This window comes from Echeneis naucrates, chromosome 20 (assembly GCF_900963305.1).
Source record: "Echeneis naucrates chromosome 20, fEcheNa1.1, whole genome shotgun sequence".
NCBI lineage: Eukaryota > Metazoa > Chordata > Actinopteri > Carangiformes > Echeneidae > Echeneis > Echeneis naucrates.
Window position 1 is genome coordinate 13,604,471 of NC_042530.1, and position 15,599 is coordinate 13,620,069.

General features: G+C 41.2%; 1 protein-coding gene across 1 annotated transcript in view; it reads right to left on the reverse strand.

Annotated features, from left to right (window-relative positions):
• tgfbr1b (transforming growth factor, beta receptor 1 b) overlaps window positions 1-12,475 on the reverse strand; it is a 54,908-nt gene extending 42,433 nt beyond the window's left edge. Inside the window, exon 1 of the mRNA XM_029528553.1 lies at window positions 12,405-12,475. Coding sequence (XP_029384413.1) covers window positions 12,405-12,468 — 64 coding nt within the window. The 5' untranslated portion in view covers window positions 12,469-12,475. The remainder of the gene's footprint in view (window positions 1-12,404) is intronic.
• Window positions 12,476-15,599: the final 3,124 nt, after the last annotated feature.

The window sequence follows — 15,599 nt, forward strand, 5'->3', positions numbered from 1 at the left end:
CAAATTTGAGGTTTTTGTTTGTCGCTAACAGCTGGTGAGCTACACCTGTGTCTGGATCCACCTGAGACCAGGTGGGGATTTATTATTCGTCAGAGGATCAAAACACAGCTGTCACAAAGCAGCTCAGATCACCTGGCTGCTAAACTTGAGCATGCTGTGAGAAGCTGACTGATAACTAATTTTCACCATCCATACTACGTATATGTGGTCTTGCACAGCCCACCTAAAAAGTCTCCATATTTTATTGATGATTTCACTGAATTTGACTGTGCGGTCATTTCAGGTGATTTTTGTTTGTGGCCTTGTCCTCTGGATGTACCAGTTTTTGCCCAAGAGTCTTGCTGGGGTTGAAACTTGCAGGGATTTGATGTTTGTTAAAAATCCTCCTGAGTTTCTCTGAGACCCCAGACACGTATGGAAACAATGTTTTTGCGTTTTTCTTTCATTTTCTCAGCATCATCCGAGTTGGTATTCTTAACAGAGCGTGTTGCTATCTTGCCAAACGTCCAACTCTGAGAGCCACAACTTTTCAGGGCTCCCTTTAGATGTTTGTGTTCCTCTGCTTGGGCCCGAGTAGAGGTTGGTACATTTTCAGCCCTGTGTTGCAAGGTTCTGATAACTCCCAGTTTGTGCTCCAGTGGCTGGTGTGAGTCAAAAAGTAGGTATTGGTCTGTGTGTGTGGGTTCTGTCCTGATCAAAGTAAACATCACAATCCAGAAACGGTATGTGGTTGTCTTTGACATCTTCTCCAGTGAACTTGATGTTTTTGTCCACTGAGTTGATGTGTTCAGTAAAGGGTTGTAAATCTTTAGTGTCACCCACATACCTAAACTAATGGCTTGGAGGTGTTCCTTTATATAAATGTTTAGGGCCTTGTGCTCTAACATTTCCATGTACCATTTCCTTGCCTTGCCATGTTTTGGTGTGTAGTTAAACTGACACCACTTCTTCAGATTGCTACAGGCTGACCCTAAAAGGTGTTGTGTGATGTTTTTTGAACATTTCACACATTCATACTCACAATCCATCAGAAACACACAGTGATGGCACATCAAGGGCAGTTTGGGGCTTGGTGTCTTATTCAGTCCTTTGTCCTGCAGAGTGGAGGGGTTGGAGATCAGACCACCAACCTTGTGAGTTGTGGACAACCTGCTCTGAGACTCTGAGACTCTGAGACTACTCTACAGTAATGGAAATCTGGAGCAACCTTGAAGAGAATTCTATTTCCCTGTTATCTTAATATATGTAATGAACGGTAGGGTTCTCTGTAGAAACATGAAGATATTACACTTCATTGTTCATGTGCCTGACAAACTGGGAGACAGTCTCAAGTGACTTTGTGAATTCTTGATTTGCTCATTTGGCCTAGATTGCACCAGCCAAAATGAACCAAGCCCTTAAAACAGGGCACTGATTAATTTGTGGTTTTTACTGACAGAGAGTGAAACTGTGATCAGCTGAAGGAAGTTGTCATCATTTCAAGAATAGGCCAGGTCTCAAAATTAACTGGATTAGGATAATTATTAGGATTAGGATGATATAATTACAATGGATTTATTGCAATTTGATACCACAATTTAATAAATTCACATGGCATACTACTTTGTGTATGTATCATTCCACAACAAAGTCCCGTTTTCAGATCCACACAGTTATGAAGAGCCCAGTTTTGATTTAAAATGTTCAACACTGTTAGGGCAGAACTGTTATTTCAAATACCTGTCCTGAATTAAACAGCAGTCCCATCTGAACAGTTTTTAGTTTTTTCATAAAAACAAAGACAGATAAGAGACAGAAGCTTCACTCCATACAAAGAAATAAAACATTAGTGAGGCAAAATCCCTCCAATGAACATGAGGCATACTGTTAACAAAATCTTTTCATATATTTTGAAAAATAGATTCACGTCTTTCGCCTTTTTCTCAGACTGTCTAATGACTTGCAGGAGCCATGGCCTATCATTGGACAATGCCACAGTGGAAGGACCTTTGGACACAGACTTTCAATACCACTACTGCTCCAACACATTCAAGTTTGTAAAGCATAGACACCTTATTCAAGGGAAATTATCATCATCATTCATCATTCATATATTCATATACAGGGCAGCGTTTGTATTGCATGAATCCAATACAAGGGGGGTAATGAATAAATCTGTTTGGCTGATCAAGCATGAAATGTTAACTTTTAGTGCCCTGTACAGTTTTTGACAAGCACAGCACAATCATGATGAGTGCACCCCCTGTGCTTTTTCTTAGATCTATGCACACAAGGATTGACATCAGCACTAACAGGAATGTGGGCGACACAATGTGTTCTCCCTAATGGTCCTCCTCTTTTACTGATTTGAACCAGGGGAAGTAATGTCATAAGAAGCATGGCAGACTATCAGTAAAGGCTCCGAGGAAGAAGGCTGTGGGTGAGAGTAAAGGGTTAAACTTTAAAATGCATTGCCAAATGCAAAATGACAAAGGAAAGGCATTCAGTGCATGTGGTCTGAAACATACTCTGCAATGACCAATCCAAGTATTTTCCACAAGAACGCCTTTTATTTTTCATCATTTTATTTCATCCTGTTTTCTCCTATTTTCCTATCTCTCCAATGTCCTCGTCACTTTTGCCTCTATGGTTTGCCTGGACGGGGTTTGGCCCATGTGACACACACTACTGCCAGCAATGAGCTAATTTCGCAGAGAATACATGACAATATTTTTTACATGCACTTAAGAAACTAGGTTGCACAAAGCATATATAGGGAATTAAATATATGTGTACGCTTATTACAGCTCAGCTCAGCCATGACTTTACACATTTGGCAGCATCACATTAAAAGACAAGCAAAATCCCAATTACATGTTCACAAGGCCATAATTGACCTTTCTACAACAGAAATAAGCTTTCAGTAATACTTTACCCAGCTACACGTACACATACTGAAAGATCGCAACCAGTTAAGTAACATGAAGTCCTCTATTGTGTTTCACTAATGGAGAATAGCATATATGTAAATCATTTGCTTAATGTCTTTGATAAGAGCAACTAATGGTGTGTTTTAATACAAATGAGGGGAGAGTGCAGCACCTCATCTACTAATGTTATGTCCCCAATCAACAGCAGCTCCATCCACTTAAGGCATGCTATTATCTGCTCTACAAGCAACACCTTGAGAGAATGTGACTGTGATGTCACTTAAGCCATCCTCACCTCAGTTGCACCCTGCATTAACTACATTTATCACCATGACAACCACATTCTCCACAAAGAGATTGGCTCTCGACTAACAATGCATTTAGTGACTTTTAATATTTAGTTTTTTAATTTTATTATTTAACTGTTGATTGTTTTTCCACAATCCCATGCTCTTTTAGATATGACCACAAAAACCAAAGCTAAAAACAGAACTCTATGTCATGTTTATTCAGTTGAGCACAAGTCATGTGAGACTTTTACACTATATTGGAAACATAAAGCTGTTTACAGCCTTCCACTGTTTGAGAGGATGTTTGGGAGGAGATTACTGAAAATACAGTGCGTTCCTCACCCGGTGAGAGGAAACAGTACTTTGGCTTAGCATCACTACACAGATGCACCTATTTATTTTTAAACCAGCTAGAATGCTTGCTTGCTAGAATAATATTGCATTCAGTGAAATATGGTTTAAGTTGGTTAAGTTTTTTGATCATTTTTTTTTTAATCATACATTTTCAATGGTGTGTAATTGAAATGAAATGAACAAAAAAATACACTATTATCATAATGTTTCCAAACCTTATGTATTGATTGTAACTGCTTGTCTTAAAAAAATTAAAATTGTTTCTCTCTCTCTCTCATGAGCCTATTTTACCTTCCAAATCTTGCCCTGCCCCCACTTCTTCCTTAGATCTTTCTGTGTGAGTGTGTCTATCTGCATCTGTGTGCATGATGATCCCCCCTTTTCAGTGGGACCTTTCAACTTTCAGAGTCATTTCCATAGGTCATGGCCCCACCCACCCTACCCCCAACCAGGCAGTCAGTTCCATTATGGCCAGCCCTTTGTCCATAACAGATGTGCACTCTGAATGTGTGCGGCTAGTAAGAGGGAACACTGCCCTAGACAGACACAATCTCCCCTCCTCACAAAATCATAGTGCACACCAGAAAGGCTGCTATGTGCCCTGTTGAATTGTTTGACCTTGCTGGTCAAGGCCGGAGCCAAAGCTCAGCCACATGGAGTAAACCGAACTATGGCTCACAGTACAGCAGATACAGACTGCCCTTCAAACTGGGAGAACAGGAGATCAATGGCCAGGTTTGAACAGGAAACCAAGCTAAGAGATTGTAACAGTTGGGGGGACACACGAAAAAAAGACCCGGCAGTAAAGCAACATTCCAAACTTCCAGTACAATCTGTATTAACCTGACAGATCCACAAAAAGACAAGACAGAGGAGCAGTATTTACCTGCTAATAAATATCAAAGTATGTCCTTCAGTGGTTGTTCTTCAATTCTCTAACAAGAGAACACCAGAAATGCAAAAATTCTGCACAGACAATAAGTAAATTGGTACACTTTCTCATTGTTGTTTTTTCCCCATTCGTATACATGGAGAACATTTGGGCTTAAGCTCTACGGGCGAACAGCTGCCTCGACAATAGCTCACCCTTATGACAACGATGAACATTCATGAAACCTGCCTGTTTTATCAGTGTTGAAGAGATAATGCTGAGGAGGCTTTGTGTTCCTTCAAAACAAAGGGAGAGGTATGGATGACCAAGCATATTGAGAATGGCAGGAGGAGTACATCTGTCTGTGCTGCTAGTTTCATAAATATGCAGCAGCTTGATCTAAAGGTTAGACAACCAGCAGCCTGCCAGCTGCTCCGACCCAGACACAGCACACACCCCCCCTTGCCAGCACACCATCATTTATGACGGACAAATTTCAAGGTAGAGCCCTTGAGCAAGGAGTCCCATAAAATAATCTCCTCCATCATTCCCCAAATGTCCTCTTCACTGTTTCATAACGGAGATGACTTCACTAAATGTGAATTCAGATCCCATCTAATCAGACTGGTGCACTGCAAGGCTGTCTCTCTATCCAATGAGTTCCTGATTCACTGTGGGCCTGTTGTAGTCCATGGCATGAGGAATGGTCCAACTCATCCTGCAGGCACAAAGAGGAGAATAGGATGTATATGGATGGGCCACATTGTCAGACTCCACCTTGTTACAAAGAGGTGAGACATTCTTAAGTAATATTCAGACCTTATGCACTTCAATATGAAGGCCTTTCCATCCATAGCCACATTGACACGTCATGACACTACCAAAGCAAATGACATTTTTACTCAGCGCAGTGTAGCACCTTTATTGAATCTCATTGTGCATGGTGGGGCATTGTTGGTCTACCTATACAGGTAGTCACAGACACTGCTGCGCAAAAGGGAAATCTGAAAGGGTGGGGCAAACACTGTCCTCTGTTTTTCACTTCTCATCTGTGACTCTGGGATACCAGTAAGAAGCAGCAATGCTGAACAAGGGAACAAAGAAAGGCATCATGATGAGAGATTTTGTTAAAAGCAATATACCTGAATCTCTATGGGGCTTCTCTTTATTCTTTCCTGCATGTTTTTTTTATGTTGATGCTGGACAGTACAACAGGGCAGTTGCCTATACGTGGGGGTGGTGGACAACAGAAAAAGCCAAAGAACTGTTTAAAACAGCTGAGTCACAGGTCAGACATAACCAGACAACTCTCTTAATAGGCTGTTGTGCCACATCCATGTGTGCTCATACAGGCTGCTCTGCTTCACTACCAAATGATTCAAAGTGTGTAATTGAGAGTGTGCTTGTACAATTTGATAGTTCCCAATAAACTCTTGCACCAATGCATGAAATTTACTATGGAATGAATTCACTATGTGAGAAATGTGAGGTGTAAGAATACATAACTGTGGTCATATCAAGCACTGCATTTCTCACAAACACCTATTGGATTAGCAAATTCAGTCCTCTGCTTCTCCAATCTACTATGCATCACATTGGCAGACATAATTCCGTTCCATTGCAACAGTTTCCAAAAGGTCTGTGATTCATTCAAGGCCTTGCTGTCTTAATAATTTTCTCTGACTTTTGCCATCCAAGAAAAGAGAACCTATGAGATACGGCATGCTTACACTGAACTGTTCATATGAATAGGCAACGTAGCTCACAATCCAGCACGTTACGAAATCTGAATGGCTGACTGGCAAAATATTTGAGGGGCAGGTCGGCATCTGTACTGGATGAGCAGACCTGCACAAACACATCATTGCTAATCTTTTATTCAAGGATCCTTTATTCTGACACACCAAACTAAACATAAAAACCCATCAATAACAAAGACAGACTGGCCAAACATTTAGTGGTACAGCTTGTATTCAGTTAGCGAGCTCAGCACAATATTCCAGCCAATGATGACCCTGACTCCAACATGCAACATAAAAGCTACATCTACATGAGCAGAGAAAAGAAGCCAGACATCTCTATCTATAATCTGAAGTATTGTAGAAATGGGGCCATTTGTTCACAGATAAGAACATGCCTCTTTCACTTTGTTTTACTCTGGTGCTTTCATAACAGCAGAAGAAAATAAAACATACATGGTTAAAAATTAACATAAAGCCTGGTTATTCTTGTAGTGCCTTGTAAGGAATTTAATATAAAAGAAATCTGTTGAGCAGGAAAGGGATTAATTTACATGTACTATAACAGCCCTTTACTACCTATATTAATACTGAGCTACTCAACTGACAACTGTAGCTGCACCTTCCGTATTGCTGGGGTTACTATTTGAGGCTGACATACTTTAACTGTTTTAGTGAGATATTACACCGTAGCCCCAAGAGAGGGAGATTACACTCTGAGGATGTGTCTGAATTACAAACATTCTGCCGATCAGTTGGGAGGTCAACATTGAATGGAAGGACGCACGACTACCAGTGACTTCAAACCCTTACTATATTCTGCATGAGTGTTACAATGAATCTTCCTCAACTTTAAGAAACGTGTACGGGGGGGTTTCTATTAAGCATAGTTCAGCAATAGCAAGACTGCTCTTAATCCCATACGGCAATTAAAGTAGATCAATCTCACATCTCAGAAATTAAGTGTCTGCAGGTGGCAGCCAATAACTTCAACACTTTTGTCAATGTTCAGTAAATGCAGTTTCTCCCAAGGCAGCGCGACCTGGATAGAATAGACACGTAAATACAGATTAATAGTTTCTTTCGAGAGCAAAAAAAAACAAAAAAAAACAAAAAAACAACACGAAAATGAGACTTGTTTCAGAAAGTTATTACATACAACTACGAAATAGCAGTAACAGTATTTCTTTGAAAGAAACCAACCATACCGGACAATATGGTTTATGCTGACGTGGAAGACGTGGCTTATAGAACAGCTTCTAATATTAGAGATGCAGGAACTTTTTCTGACATAAAACCAAATTTGGAAAATGTGCTGAAAAACTTTTGTAGCTGCTCCTTTGCCTGTTCATTATTTTTCTGTGACACAAACAAAACAATATATCACCTTACTGAAAAAAAAAAAAGGAGTAGGAGATGAATACCAATACTACACATGAATTTGCCACAATGTGAAAAGAGATGATGCTCAAACTAGTAGTCTGAAAGCATCGGTGATTTTTTTATAAGTGAGAAGAGCAAAAGCTGATTAGGATAGGGTTCTAAGATTTGCAAGTCACTGTAATTCTTATTCCTATCTGTCATCTGCAAGCCCAACTCCCTCCTCCTATAAACACCAATTCAGCAGTACAGCTTGTGATTCCCTGGCCTCCACATGAAGGAGAACAGAGTGGGGGGCCATTCATTAACGCATTGGTGCCTTTGAATCCAATGGACACTGGCATGGCTACAACCTCTCAAATTAGTTGTGGTTCCTTGGGCCAGGACAACGGGCGTCCAGGGTCACCCACATGCCTGGCATTCCTCCACTGCTAGTACTGACAGCAGCAGCACACAGCTCTCAGAAAAACAACGCTCCACAAGCATTTCATAGAAACACCCTATAGACACAAAACATGGCCCTCACCAGCTGGGGGGTTAGTGGTCAGGGTAACGACATGTTGCTGATAAAAGTTGAGGTAAAAATATCGAAGCTCTACAGTCTGCAGGAAATTTTTGAAGTACCACTTTCAAGATTTAAAAAAAAACAAAAAACAAAAAACACCACAACATATGTTTTGAACCCTACAGAAAAGCGGAAGCAGAACTCCCACTGTGGCCATTGTGAAAAATCTCATTAACACTGCCATACTGAAAAACCTTCCTTTATACCCTTCCCTTGTTTGCCGTTTTTCCAAGAGATGAGAATAGAGAAATTTTAATGCAGTGCATGGATATTCCCATCACTGCCCACTGACTGTGGTATTGATAGCAGCCTCATCTAGACAAGGTTATCTCATACAGATATCTTGGCATTAGTCCTCATGACATCTTGACCTTTGGCGTCCATACTGATAGCCTCCCAAAGAAAGTTGTCAATTTTTCTTTGGACAAATGCTCTCTAAAATACACTTTTGTCAGTATTAGATTGTGATGAAACAGTTCATGTGCAAGCACAGTTGCTTTTGAAAAAGAAAAACTAGCCAAAGCTTTTCATGTCACTTTGCTTTTAGCAATTCATGGAAGCATCTGTTCACTTAATGAGTAACTTATAGAGATGGTCCAATGGATGCCACCAACTCTGAGGTGAAACGCACATATGGTAATTTTCATTGCAAACGCTTTAGTGGATAAATTACGACAGTAGGTATCTACTTAGCTGAAAAATTGCTACAATAACTATAGCACTAGATCAGAGAATATTCTCCTAAAAGGTCCCAGCCACCTGCACAGACCTGAGTAAAACTGCCTTTTCCCTTCATGCACCGCAAGCTTGGAATGAGCTGCAAAACACACGTATCTTTGTCCTTGCTTTACGTCTAATCTCATATTTTCAGTTTTTACAGGACCATGTAAATTCTTTTAAGCCATTATTTGATAGTACTGCTTTTTACTTTTTAGTCCCTGATCCCTGGATGTTTTGTCTATGTCATGTCTTATTATGTTTCCCCATCCTTATTTGTACTTCATAAAAGACACGTTTCCCCGGCAATTTTGCTGTAGAGCAACAACCTTGGGGTATTTGAGAAATTTCACTTAATTCATTGTTTTTTATGAGTGACCAAGATGCATATCACACACATTTAATTTGCTGTTCTTTCATTATTGTTCTAAACAATTGCAGAGAAATATAAGCAGTATGAATGAAGTGTTTTGTATTCTGTACGATTGTTGTTGATAGAGTGGTATGCAAATATTAACCATTAACCAATCTGTTGGGAAGAGAATGGGGCTATTTCTCTTTCGCATTTCTTTGGACTCATGTCAAGGTCAAGACACAAACCTGTAAGCAAGGCCTGGAACTTTGTGATAACAGCAACACAACTATAACAACAATCACCTCTTTGTAATCGTTTAACAAGCACAATGAATCAAGCAAAGCTGTTCAATAATATTTACATTCAACATGTATAAACACAGGCCACAAGGCGGCAACAAGAAGGTCCAAACAAGGAGCACTGAGAAGGTTATACAAAGACAGCCCGGATGACAGCTCTCAAAACATATTTCAAATTAATTCCTTTAAAGCATTGTAGTGTTCACATTGGAAATAAGAAAAAAAAAATACCATATGGCTGTTTCTTGCAATAAAACTGCCAATATACTTTAATGTCTTCCTGAGCACATAATGTATGCTTTGCAGAATCCATAGTTTATTAAAGAGGGACATACTCTTCAATGTATGTGCCAAGGTATTTCATTCTGAACCTCGAACAAGAACAGCTGAGATAACTTCCTAAACCAATCCCCCTGTTCCTTGTTGTCAGGGACAGTCAGCCTTGACAAGTTGCTTGCATTTGACTCAGAGTGCTGACACAATACTCATCCTTTACACCAGCCACTCCAGCTAAATGGGGCCCCTTTACTTACCATGCCTAAAGGGAGGGAGGAGAGGGGGGGGCAAGGGAAGGAGCAATAGACTGAGCGCGAACAAATGAAAGTGGAGGGTGAGAGAGCTGAGGGGAGGAGAAGGAGAAACAAGTGACGGAGCACGAGAACAGAGCCTATTACGCTGGAGGATGACTGGGGCTCCTAGGAAGAAGAGAGTAATGGTGACACCATCTAATTTAGCCCAGTGCCAGGGCTTGGATGTATCTGAATGCTGTTGTGCACGCTCCACACTATACTGTGTGAGCTGCTGGGGTGTGGTGCTGAGCCCTCAAAAGCATCTTAACGCGTAAAAGATCGCAAAGAAGATTCTCTACAGCTGAATAATATCTATACTTTTACGAGTGTATTCGTAATATCTTGTGCAACCTGGATATGCAAGTCATTCAAGCTACAAATTAAATGTACATTCATTCTTTTTTTCCTCTAATCTGAGGGTCAGGTTAGCTACATCTGCACTATTAAATTCTTTTCTCATGCAAATGATGCAGCACTGACAGGGGACCCATGCCATGACAATCCTATTGCTGGACAAAGAAAGCAGAATTCCTTCCCTTCTTGTGTGTCCCTGAGCCAACATATCAATTTGGTAACCAGCCTGCATTTGAGGCAGGAACGGGGCATATGAGAACACACAACCACGCTTTTGGCATTAGGAGATTCCTATGTGATTTTTTTTTTTATGTACACTGTTGGAAAAGCATGCTCCTCCACTCCTGATGAGACCGGCTTACTCTCTCTTTCTCTCTCTCTCCCCTCCATGCACAAAGGAATGCAACACAAAGGAAGCGCGTGAAACTGTGAGTCAATCGGTGTGTGTGTGTGTGTGTGTTTGGGGGGGGGGGGGGCGCTATTAGTACATATAAGAAATGCCTTCTTCTGCAATCACATGCTGGCTCCTGAAACAAAGGAAATGAGCCCAGTTCCTCTGCTTGAATTGAAACAAAACAAAAACATCTCAGGCAGTGTGGAAGGTGGCAGCGGCGATGGCTGCTGTGTCGATGCCATTCTCTAACGAGGAGCGAGCTCTGAGTGGCGGAGCTGATTTACAAACCATGACTCAGACTCTTTTTCCTCTGTCTCGATGGGGGGTTTGGTTGGAAAGGAGAAACGGGGGGGGGGGGGGGTAATCCATAGCTTCCCCCCTTTGACAATTCAACCGCAGTCTTCTTCGGCTGCAATTACACGTAGTGGACTACAACTGTCAGAAGCGAGGAGATTTCAGCCAGACGATGTGCAGCTCAGAAATGAGCACGCATTCGTGCATGTTGGGACTTAAGATGAGGGCACATTTCGAATTGACTGTTAAACTGAAAGGACGAAAGAAGTGCTGCGTTTTGACGGTGGGATGTCTTAAACGTGGTGTCCGAACGGGGCGTGGGGCGGTGCTGCCCGTCTTCAACTACTAACACAATGCCATCACCCACTGCAAGAAAAGCTGTCATTTCATCGGCACACCTGAATCACAGCCCACAAAACACCCCAAGACTAGTTTATACTTAACCCGCTGTCTTGTCTAGCAAGCTAAAAGCTACCAGGCTAACGCAGAGCAGATGCGAATCTGTCAAGTAGTTAGAAAACGGAAAGTTGAACTCGCAGGCAACGCGCGTTAACGGTATAAGGATGAACAGAAACAAAACCAAGCGATCAAACCTGGCATGGAAGAGCCTAGGAGTCGTTTTTTTTTTCCTTTACTTGAAATTTGCTCAGAAAGAGTCCACATCTTTACAAACACCCTGTCGTGGCTGTCACGGCACCTGAAACTGAGTAACGGAGGCTGAAAGCATCACGTACCGAGCTGTAACGGTCACCTGGGCTAACACAGGGGCACCCAGCCGAGGCGACAGAAACTTCAGCTGCTCAACTATGTGCTCAAATAATATATATAGCGCTGAGCACAGAGACACGCTCCGATCCCGAGGTAAATGATCAACCGCTGCTTGACAGAAACAAAGCAAACATCCAGTCAAGGATGCTGCCAACTTTGTGTTTGCGAAACTGAGCACTGTTCCAACGGACTGACTCCGGAGCTCTTTGTTGGCAAAGCTGAACCCAAAAAGCTCTGATCCAGAAAACCCCTGGCCGAAGAGAGACCGGCTCTGATCCCGGGCTGCAGCCCCGGGCCGCTCTGAGACCGACGGGACTTCTAGCCTCCTGCTCCTATTTTCCTCCAGACAATAAACATTCCTCAGGCAGGCAGTAGCAGACTGGCCGCGGACCCTGCGCCATCTTAGTTAGACACACTCCGCTTCTTCAGGCTTCTTGAACAAAGAGCGTTACTAACGAAACTGGCGGGACACAAGAGAGTAACTTCCGAGAAAACACGCGTCAAACACAAAAGACAACTCCATCTTGTCCACGTAAAGGCACTTACCGGTATTTTCTTGTATCCTTGTCCCGAACAGGAGGACGAGCAGAAAGCATGGTATTGCATCCATCGTGGCTACGGACCAGACTGGCTGCCGACTGCTAACTTCTCCCTGTGCTGAGGAAGGTAGGCGCTGATTGGCCAACAGTACAGCAAGTCCCGCCTTTCCAGTGTTTGGTGTGGGGAGGAGTGCGACGCTGATTGGCGCAGAAGGCCAGCCACACCCCGCCCCAACAGAGCAACACGACCACTGCTGTAAACAAACAATGTTGCCATTCACTATAATGATGAAGTTCAAAATTACAGATTATATTCATATCATTACTTAGATATATTATATTTTAATCGGTAAAAAGGTCTAGTAGATTCTTATGAACAATACCATAAGAAAAAGCTAGCAATTATTCCTGGTTCTTTCTATCATTACATATTATTTTCATACTTTTATCACATTCTGTCTGAGATTTTTTTTTTTTTTTTCAGCCTGAAAATGTAGAAAAACTCCAGTATAGTAAAAGTCTTAACCACTGAGATACTGTATGTATGATTAATCTATCTCACACATACCCTGTACTTAAAAATCTGCACAGAAATGCATGTATTCACAAAAAGGGAGAAACTCCTCTGTACCACAAAAAAGGCGCAACGAATGTCACTCTCGTGTTGATTTGTCAGACGGAAAGGTTCCTTCACTTCACTGTGATGTGGTCGCTGGCTGGCTGAGTGATTGCATCACAGTCACGACAGCTTGTAAACATATCCCTCACACTTGCTTATATAGCTTGTCCTTTGTCTCATCATCTCACAAGTAGGCACACATTACCTGTTTTACACCCTTCTGGATACACACACTCACACATACACACACACCCTCAGGCTCTCTCTCCCTTTAGTCCCTGGAGAGTGTGACAGAGATTGATGATGGCCTATTATTTGATGTCCAACTGAGCCCTGCATTGCCCTGCACAGACACAGACACACACACACACTAATTTAGTCACACACACAGACTGGTATGCCCTCATGCATATTTATTCTACCTTTCCCTGCAAACTGAAAAACAAGAATTATATATCTCAGACTTAAAACGAAGAGCGCACCAGACAGAAAATGAGGAGAACCAAAAAATATGTAGAATGTTGTTTAAAGTCCTAAACACCCTGTTCTCCTTAACAGATGTCATTAAATTGAGCCTACTCCGAACAGTACACACACTAACAAAGGCACCACCTGCTCTTGCCAGTAATCAAATGCTGTTCACGTTTTAGCGTTAGTAGCTGCTTCTTTTGCATTTAAAATTTTGGCATTTACATGGATTCATCCAAAGTGACTTATAAAGTGTAGCACAATCGACAAGGCTCCGATTTTTAATCACAAAATGATATCCAGCCAAAAGTCAGTTCTGGAAAAGTCAGTGACTGTGAACACAGAATGGACAACGAATGGTATTGCAAAAAGTAGAAGCGAGATAGAAAAGACAGAGGTAGAAAATGTTTCAGATTTGATGCAGGTGGTCTGCGCGGGCCTGTCTTTGGGGGGAAGTTACAAAATTCTGTCTTTTTTTGCAAGGACAGGAGAGAGAACATAGGACAAAGCTCTATTTAATGTCATCCTTTTGGCAAGTGCCTCTCAAGACAATCTCAGCTCCCAACTTAAGCACTGCTGCATAACTCTAATAACTCAATTTGGTAACACCCAGCCTTCAACTTGTTAGCTGTGTGATCCTGTAAATGGGGAATTGTGCGCAGAATACATTCACACATATTTGCAACATTTGAAATCAAAATTGCTCTGCAATGGGCTTCTTGAGAAAGATACGGTACCGCGTATCACTGAGATTGAAGACAACTGAAAAAAATGAGATATGATTTCTGGAGCAAGGGGCAACATTTGCAGCCGAATACTGATACCAATGTTAGGGGTGTTTACAGCTCCAGTTCCTCTTAATGCTGTCTCCACAATTGTCATGAAAACTGTGATTGTTCTTTGGCGCTGCAGGAAAAACCATCATCACAAAAATATTAAGTAAAAGATAATTGCTGCATGTACCAAATTCACTTGACTGTTAGTGTTACATATATCACCTTGATTTGGTATTAATGCATAAAAAGCATACATTGAATAATTACAATGTGAAGACATTATCAGGACCAGAGCTTAAAGGACATGAGATTCACATACTAACACCAGTGTGGTGTGATCTGGTGTCTCTCTATGCTGCAATCGATTCAGTTAGGCAATGTTTTGTTTTGGTCATGGTAGTAACAAGCCAGAAGGCAAAAGCTGGGCAGGTTGCCATGTAATGTGTGCTAGATGTTCATCATCACCAGAGGACAATTCAACTAATAACTGGGTAACCTCTGATGTTTTTATCTGACAACACCTCTGTCCCCTGTCGATCAACTATGTCAATTTTGGGCCTGTCTAAGTGTCACTTTGAAGAGCACATAATACACTTGCGTGTCTTGTCCTAATTTCTGAGTTAGACTATTTGTGATCATTGATTTATTTCCCCCTGCAGGATGACTTTTCATCTACCTTCATTATCAGTTCAAATTTTCCATTTAAATGCACACTGTGATGAGATGGCAATGCTCTCTCAGTCAAGTTCCCCTTCTCACCTTATTGTATTTTAATCTCCTTAAATCTGTTACTTTACAAGACAAGGCCTGTTGCTGGCACCACCAGTTTGTCATGTAGCACATATTTCATTCACTACAATCTCAGGCTGGAGACACACATATCCACTGTCAAAAGAATATTAATGACATGACTTAGAGATGAAGCGAGCAAATCAACCACTGTTGCATGGATGAATCTGTTTGCTTCATTCCAGTTATCTGAAGCAAAATGTCTATGTATTATATTTATATAATAATAATGTTTGCTGTAAAATTACATGAAATCAAAAGATAATATAGGTATGTGATTAATATTTGATAATTTGAATAAAAAGAAACTGCTTTTGATGGAGCTGGATTATGTACAATAAAAATTATCTAAAGGAAAAACTGTTAGTAAAGAATAAAATAAGAATACAGCTCTATGAAGAACTCCTTATAAATGGCTTTGAGAGCACAAGCTCTGCATATGATAAATAGAAATGAACATGTATTCAAGTGAGACATTATTATATAACAGCCAGATGAATAGATCATTCTCAGCAACCAACAGTTTTTAGAAAAATATTTTAATTCCTAA